Source organism: Nicotiana sylvestris, chromosome 7 (genome assembly GCF_000393655.2).
Source record: "Nicotiana sylvestris chromosome 7, ASM39365v2, whole genome shotgun sequence".
Classification (NCBI taxonomy): domain Eukaryota; kingdom Viridiplantae; phylum Streptophyta; class Magnoliopsida; order Solanales; family Solanaceae; genus Nicotiana; species Nicotiana sylvestris.
Genome location: NC_091063.1, coordinates 56,837,985 through 56,846,364, shown reverse-complemented (window position 1 = coordinate 56,846,364; position 8,380 = coordinate 56,837,985). Strand labels below are relative to the sequence as shown.

At 35.3% G+C, this 8,380-nt stretch overlaps 1 protein-coding gene across 3 annotated transcripts; it reads left to right on the top strand.

The window, feature by feature from the left end:
* The first annotated feature begins 1,628 nt into the window (after positions 1-1,628).
* Positions 1,629-8,146, top strand: LOC104226908 (protein FLX-like 1). 3 transcript variants are annotated; one of them, XM_009779003.2, is made up of 7 exons: positions 1,629-1,744; positions 3,035-3,659; positions 3,741-3,904; positions 4,557-4,657; positions 4,799-4,901; positions 6,338-6,392; positions 7,771-8,146. In XM_009779003.2, the coding sequence occupies exons 2-5, from the start codon at positions 3,058-3,060 to the stop codon at positions 4,889-4,891; spliced, it is 960 nt and encodes a 319-aa protein (XP_009777305.1). In that variant the 5' UTR covers positions 1,629-1,744; positions 3,035-3,057; the 3' UTR covers positions 4,892-4,901; positions 6,338-6,392; positions 7,771-8,146. The 3 variants fall into 3 exon arrangements, with proteins under 3 accessions (XP_009777305.1, XP_009777306.1, XP_009777308.1); XM_009779004.2 differs by having other exon boundaries at positions 1,634-1,744; positions 3,039-3,659; XM_009779006.2 differs by having other exon boundaries at positions 1,640-1,744; positions 4,799-4,926.
* Positions 8,147-8,380: the final 234 nt, after the last annotated feature.

Genomic DNA, 8,380 nt, shown 5'->3' with positions numbered 1-8,380 from the left:
TTGGTTCATTTATAACGTTAGTAAATCATATAGTATTTGCCCTTCTCATTTATCATAGCTCTAGTATGAAATAAGTGGACTAGCGTCTATCTTTTAAGAAAATAATGTCGGAATTACCTCAGATTGGAACAAAAAAGAAAATTCCTAACGACGGGTAATATTATTAGATTTATCTACAGTTTAAATGTGCCAAAATACCTTATCACCCCCCTAAACTTGTCACGGATTATTAGTTACAGCCTTAAACTATTCGTGGTCTTAATTACCCCCCTCAACTAGGTCTTTTGAGAGCCATTACCCCCTTGGACGCTGATGTGACAAATTGTGTGGGTGCACTCGCCTGCCACACGTACATTTTTCTGTATATGTGGCATTTTTTTTGAAAATAAAATATATTTTTATATTTTTAAGTATGTTACTTTTTTAGATAATTTTTTTCGAATACAATTTATAATAAAACTTGGATAGAACTATATTATTTAGGATAAAAAAATTTATTTGGCTAAAAATAATAAAATTTTAGTTAATCTTTTTTTGAATTTGACCTTAAAATAAAGATTTATACAATTGAAATAAATAGTCAAGGCATCTAAAAAGTTATAAAAATACATAGTTTGAAATTAATTATTTTGGCTATAATCTTTTGTATAGCTCTAAATTATGGTGCTCTAAAAATATACTTTTTACATATTTTATCTGAAAAAGTAAAAATACACAGTTAAAATAAATAGTCATTGCATCAAAAGAAGAAATAAAAAGAGTGAACAATTGCAAGAAATAACTTATTATTTCTAACATACTTATTGCTTTAAAAAATACTTATTGCAGAAATGCAGGGTAAGGCTGCGTACAATAGACCCTTATGGTCCGGCCCTTCCTCGGACCCCGCGCATAGCGGGAGCTTAGTGCACCGAGATGCCCTTTTTTTTATTGCTCTAAAATTGTATCCATAGAGTAAGTTATTTTTTGCTATTGTACACTCTTTTTATTTCTTCTTTTGATACAATGATTATTTATTTCAACTGTGTATTTTTACTTTTTTCAGGTAAAATCTATTAAAAAATATATTTTTAAAGCACCATAACTTAGAGCTATATAAAAAATTATAGTCAAAATAATTAATTTCAAATTATGTATTTTTATAACTTCTTAGATGCCTTGACTATTTATTTCAATTTTATAAATCTTTATTTTCAGGTCAAATTCAAAAAAAGATTAACTAAAACTTTATTATTTTTAGCCAAATAAAAAAATTTAGTCTAAATAATGTAGTTCTATCCAAGTTTTATTATAAATTTGTATTCAAAAAAAATTATCTAAAAAAGTAACATACTTAAAAAGGTAAGAATATATTTTATTTTTAAAAAAAATGGAACATATACAGAAAAATTCACGTGGCAGGCGAGTGTACCACACAATTTGCCACATCCGCGTCTATGGGGTAATGGCTCTCAAAAGGCCTAGTTGAGGGGTAATTAAGATCATTTAAGGTTGTAATTAATAATTCGTGATAAGTTTAGGGGTGATATGGTATTAAATAAGGGAAAATTTGCTAAATTTGGGATATTTGAGGACAAATTTGCCCCTTTCCCAAAACAAAATAAAACTAAGACCACCTAATGTAAAATAGGCAAAACCGGGTTCGAATACAGTTCTATTTACAGAAGAAGGGCTTTCGCCATTCTATTCCTCCGCAGCAGCTGGGCACCACTTCTCCTGTCCTAACAGCAACCTGAGCATCAAGGTTGGTGTTTCAATCTCCTTACATGTTCCTAATCTGGTCCTTTATTTCTTTTTATTGTCTATTTTCACCAAATTTTGTAGCTGTTCTTGTTCTAGGGTTCAGTTTAATATCGTATAATTAGCCTCCAGACAGATTTCATGGGTTTTCGATTGAAGAGCTCAGTGTTTACCTATTTGAACTATATCTATGCGCTTAAATATTTGAAGCATGTTTCATGATTCTTGTTCAGATTGAAATATCGAACTGCACTTTTTTTTCCTCTTTTTTTTTTTTTAATGTAGTTTTTATTAGGACATTTGAGTTTGTTGGAAAATTTTATCAATTGCTCAGGGGCAATGGCAGAGCCATGAATTTATGCAAGGGGATTAAAAAAATACTTAGAATGTCACACTTGGGGTGTAAACCTATGACCTAAAGCAATTTTTGAACTCCTTTGCCATAACACTAGAATTCTACGGATTCAATAGTCTATATCAACTACTACGGCTAAGTCCCAAATAAGTTGCGGTCGGATATATGGTCCTCAATTCTTCATTCAAGCTCAAACCACATTATCATACCAAATAAAAATTAAAGTGGAAATTGAGTTAAATATATATAACTTAAATATATATACTTAACAACAACAACAAGACTAAATCATATTCCCCTTAATAGATATCACATATACAGATCTTTTACTTCCATTATGTCCCATCTTTAACTAAGTTTGCATTGATACCAAGAAATTGTAGGTCTACATTTGATTTTAGGTCTACCTTTTCCCCCTTTTTTACACCTTGATTTATCAAAGTTTCACACCAACGGACTGGTGCATCTGATGGTCGACGCAGGACATGACCAAATCATCTCAAGCTACCTTATCTCATTTATCCTCAGTGCGTGCTACTTGCACCTTCTGGCGAATGTGGTCATTTTCAATCTTATCTAACGATCGCACATCCATCTTAGCATCCGCATCTATGCAACACTCATTTTGTGACTATATTGGCCAAAGAATTAATTTTTGCCCTATTAGCATAGGATTTAGCTGAAGCCCCCTTGGCTCTATATAAATCTGCTCCTGCTAGGGGAGTATTTCCTTTCGTTTCTCAATTCCTATTCTCTCCCTCGCTGTGCATTTTTATGACCACGGCTTGAGGTGGGGATGAAAGTCATATACTACCTCCCTGGCCACCCCTCCCCCTCATCCCTTCACGGTTTCTATAAGTTAATCATCTTGTTTTCTCATTATGTTTCGGCTTGAATTGGTCTCCTTCTTCTAACGAGCATCTTTGATCTCTTCATAAGCAAGACAAGATAAAACAAAGAAGATGTCTGGTCGAAGCCGCGGGCCTCCACTTCCAATGAAAGGTGGTCCTCATGGTGGACTGCCTCCATCAGTTCATGAAGCCCCATTTGCTATGGGTCGCGTACCACTGCCTCATCCTGCATTGCTTGAAGAAATGAGAGAGTCTCAGTTTGGAATGGGCTCGCGATCGATGCCTCCTCACCCTGCTGTTCTTGAGGAACACCTGGCTACTCAGCATGATGAGATTCAAGGATTATTAGTTGATAACCAGCGCTTAGCTGCAACTCATGTAGCACTAAGGCAGGAATTAGAAGCTGCTCAATATGAACTTCAGCGGACTGATCATTATGCCCGTTCTTTGCGCATGGAAAGTGATGTGCAAATGAGAGAACTATATGAAAAGGCTGCTAAGATGGAAATGGATCTCCAAGCAGTGGATGGTATGAGGTCTGAGCTCATGCGTGTACGCTCGGATATCAAGGAGTTTACTGCTGCCAGACAAGAGCTTACTGTAGAGGTGCAAAGGATGACCCAGGATTTTACCAGAATGACTGCAGATATACAGCAAACTCCAGCAATAAAAGCTGAAATTGAAGGCCTAAAACAAGAGCTGCAGCGAGCAAGGTACTTTTGCTTTTAGAGTGAATTTACTCTATGTGGAATATTTCCAAATTGATAGTTTCTTACTGTACTCTTGGCTTATAGGGCAGCCATTGAGAACGAGAAGAAGGGATATGCAGAAAACTATGAGCATGGTCAGGTTATGGAGAAAAAATTACTGACGATGGCTCGAGAGCTTGAAAAACTTCGAGCTGAGGTTGCTAATGCAGAAAAAAGAGCTCGAGCAGCAGCAGCTGTTGGGAATCCAGGTAATATTTCCCCCCAGAAATCATAGGAATGTGAAATACAGACATGAAAAAGCTCTTCAAAAGATCTGCTTTTGACAAGCGCAAATTTTCCTCGATGCTTTGTCAAGAAAACTTGTGGTTCTCAGGGAACTGTATTTGCTTGGTAGTAATGCAAAATAAGACCTGGAGAGCACTCTTAAGCGTGAAGGAATAGTGCTTTTGTTTTAATGTATTAACTTGCTCTATGGTTCATTTAGTCAACTTATTGTTTGTTTGATTTATTCGTTCCTATTAGGTCATTTCTAAGAATGTTTACCTGTAGTGGACAGTAGAATTCATTAAATTTTATCGGAGGTTTGAGTCCCTTCAATCTTCTTTCAAGTGTATTAAAGTTGCTCCAGAAATGTTGTTTAATTTCTAGTTATAAGAAAATAGTGGGAAATGGTTTTGAAAGATTTTTATTGGAGGTTCACATCCCTGAGAGCTTAATATGATATGATTGCTCCAATTGGTGCCCGTTTAATTTGGTTTTAATACACACACATCTAACATTGAAATTACTAAGTTAAGCTTATGTTCTCGCTGTTGCTGCTTTAGTCTTTCTCAAATTTATTGGACGAATTGGCATATTGGTACTCTACATGTTTCATGAAATTCATCTTTATTTCTGCAGGTGCAGGGTACAATGCAAATTATGGGAATCCTGAACCTGGTTATGCAGCAAATTACTATCCTGCTAGTTACGGAGTGAACCCTATGAACCCTGCTCATCCTGTAAGTTATTCTCTATTGTGCATTTGGTGTTGATGGGATGAAAAAGTGCGCAGAAGGATAGAATCTTTTGCTCTTTGTCATCTGAAGCATTTTTCCTTTTAGTACTTTTTCCCCCTAAGTTTAGTTTATTTTGTATTTTAGGTGCAGGGTGGTGCTGAAGGTTATTCTCAATATGGACATGCACCTGGTGCTTGGGGTGGTTATGATGTGCAGCGAGCTCAAGGACCCAGATAAACTAGTTCATGTAGGCTGGGCTTTGCTACTTTGTGGTACTTTAAAATGGAACACAGGATTAGCTTTGAAATTTTATCCTGAATGATTTTTTGGAGAAATAATTTTTCTTACTGAGATTATTTTTAGTGTAGTTGCTGCATTGCTACGTGTGAGAAAAGTTTTAGCTGTCTGATTGGTTTTTTTAATGTCTGGTTTATCTAAGCTAGATAGTTGTATGGAAATTTCTGCGAGTTAAGTTTTTGATGTATAGTTCCTTGAACTTTAGCCTCGTATTCACTTTTAAAGAAAAGTAATTTTACCTCTCTTTATTACATTGCGCTATTAGAGCTATCTTTTATCAGATTCAAAAGCATGTGAAACCTCTGGAGAAAAAATATCTGGTTTCTCCTGATTCCTGAATGCAATGGGAAATAAAAAATTTCATTTGTTTTTACTGATTCCAGAAAATGGGAAAGCAAGTTTTCTTTTGTTGTGAAAGATGATGAAGTCACTTTATCGAATATAAAGGTTCATTTGTTTTGTTGGTTGTCTGTTACGTCTAAAAGTGGGTAAGCATTTTTTTCTAATGAGGATCACTTAAAAAGCTTCCCAGAACTTTCTAGTACTGCTTGTCGATATTACAGGGTACATCATTGGTTTTATCATTTATGTTAAATTTCGCTAAGTTAGTTCCTTCTTGTTTCATGGATCCTAGAGGGCATGCAACGGTTGCTGTCTTATGTGTGAGTCGTCTTTCAAGTAATATTTTATTTGGGGTGGGTGGGGGGTGGGGGTGGGGGTGGGTAATGTCTGACAAACTAGTAGGATATGTTTGTTATTAAAAGATTACAAGTATACTCTGTCTATTGGCCAAAAGGATATTGGTTTTGTTTATATGTAGTCAGATGTGGTAAATTTAACTTAGATTGTAAGGCAGGCATTTATTTTAGCAGTTTCCATGTGCCTTTTACTTTTACAAACTTATCCGGGGTTCTGGTTTTCGACTTTAACAGTCATTGAAGTACTTGGGGCTTAAAGTCTGCTTGCAAATTTTTCTACAACCACTTATTCGTGCACTCTGTCGGTGTATCAAAGTTGACTAGTTAAAGAGTTCCACTCTGCCGTGTTTTTATTTTGTGTGCTGAAAATAACCTTTAGTCCCAAAGTGCTGTATAAGGTTTCACTTTGGATTTAGGTAACAAATTTTTATGTCGAGTTGTGTGATAAATGTTTTTTTCTTGGTGTTGACTGACTGAACGTTGTACAAAGATTTGTTTCCACCTCATAAGTTCTTTAGGTCCAATTTTGATTTATATCCTTACAATAGTTGATGTTTTCAGTATGTATGATGTATGAATTATGGTGTAGATGCTTTTATATTCCCCATTCACTGGTATAAACTCTTCTTGCTACTTTTTAGTACCCGTGCATTGTCATTTATATTCTAACGCTCTTCTTTATTTCCAGGTTACAACCAATGTCTAAATGAGTTAATGCCCGACACTTGAGCATGAGATTTTGGGTGAGATTTTATTCAAATTAATCCAAATGAGCACTTTTATATGCTGACTTCTTGATTATTAAGTAATTCAGCAACATTCTGAGACTAGTTTTTTCCTTGCTCTTTATTTGTGGTTTCGTAGTGGATCTCTTTTGCTTCTAATAATAAAAAAAAATGTTCAGATTTTTAGGTTTTATTTGGTAAAATACAAAATGCTTTCCTTGACGAAGTAATTGTGAGTATTGACTGTCTTAAACATTCTATAATGGTTTCCTCAAGGAAAACATTGTCAGCAACTGTGGTAAAAAGACCCATATAAGGGGCTAAGTTATTTTGTTCAATTTTTTTTCTGATAAGCTAAGGTAATTCTATCAACATTTAGTGCCAAGAAGGTACTATAAAAGTACAATAGGAAAAGTGTAAGTTCTCTGGTAAAACTACTGTATGCTGAGTTTTTCCAGCATATTGCCCTTACACCAAAAGTGTAAATATTGTAAACATCTATACTTGACAAAAGAAATATGTTGCTTCTTTCCTTCAAACAGGTAACTCATCCTTCAAGTTTCCCATATCAGCCCTCTATCTCTCTCCGGAACTTCATAACTTAATACTCTTTTTTCATTATCCACCTACAATTTCATATTTTGCTGATTAACACCCCCCCCCCCCCCCCGAAGTTTACAGATTTGCTTCCACACTGCAGCTTTTATTGGGCATAAGCACTGGCACCAACAATTCTTTTTGTTGCCATATTTAATTATAATTACCTCCTGCCAGAGTTCCTCTCTATTCTTCAATCTCCATTGCCATTTGTATAAAAGGCTCTTGTTATAGAGTTCAAGATTTTTGATTCCCATCCCACCTGTTTTTGCTCTTCATCACAGCTTGCCAGCTTACTAGGTGCATCATTCCTTTATTAAGTTCCCTCATTGCTTTCTCAATATAGTATCGTTCGTTTTTTTCAAATGGCTTTAGAAAACCCATGGCAAGCAAGGAACATCTAATGTAAGTAAGCGTACTAACATTATTAAGAGTTAATGCCAACTAGTTGTGTTGCATGTACAAGTCTTTTGCTTCGTTGTATTATGTTCTTCCCTAAATTTGCGTGGTTTCTCGTACTTGTAAGTTACTTGAGGCAACTTCCATCTTATCTGTTTTTTTCTCTTTGGATATGATTTTAAGTGAGTCACCTTCTTTTGATTGTAATTTAATCATGAATTCAAGATATCATACTTCCCTTTGCGGGACTTTGTTTTCGAGCAGTCCTTAATTTTCAGCTCACTTGCATCAGCCCTTGAGATAACTTGAACTGGAAAATGCATGAGTCTAGGTACCTAATTATGGACAGAATTGTTAGTTCTCCATATTATCTAAAAAGTTAATTTGTTCTATGCAACAGGCAAATTCCAGCGGCTAAAGTTGTATTTATATTCAGTCTGCCAGATCGGGCGGCAACTGGGCACACTTTATCAGTTATTTTGCACTTGTACGGGCCAGTGTACCAGTCACTCAATGGCAGTGTAGATTTTCCACCACTATTTGTTTTATGAAAAGATTTGCTCGGGATATTCATCTTCTTATGATGCAGTTTTGTGGCTCTTCTTTCAATTCCTACAATCCCCCCTACTTGATATCTGCTCCCTTTTGTCCCAAACTAGTTGTGCTAACTTGAATTTGACAGTCAAAACTGTAAAATTTGATGACAAAATACTCTTATTGTCTTCTGAAACTAGAACTTGAAAAATTCATAGTATTCTATACTACTTTAACAAGTGCGTACTGGTTTATTTTCTGAACACTGAAATATTGAGTTTAGATATCGTTTCAAAATCACCTTAAAACACTTTACATGTGATGGAAGGATTCTGTGATTGGATGATCAGACAATATTTTTATCGATTAAGGCTCAGCAAGGACAAGTGAGAACGATGTTCTTTGACTTCGAGGCGTCTTTTCTTCCTTGCTTTTTCAGATCCGAAATCCAACGCTATTGTATTCCGAGCCATGGT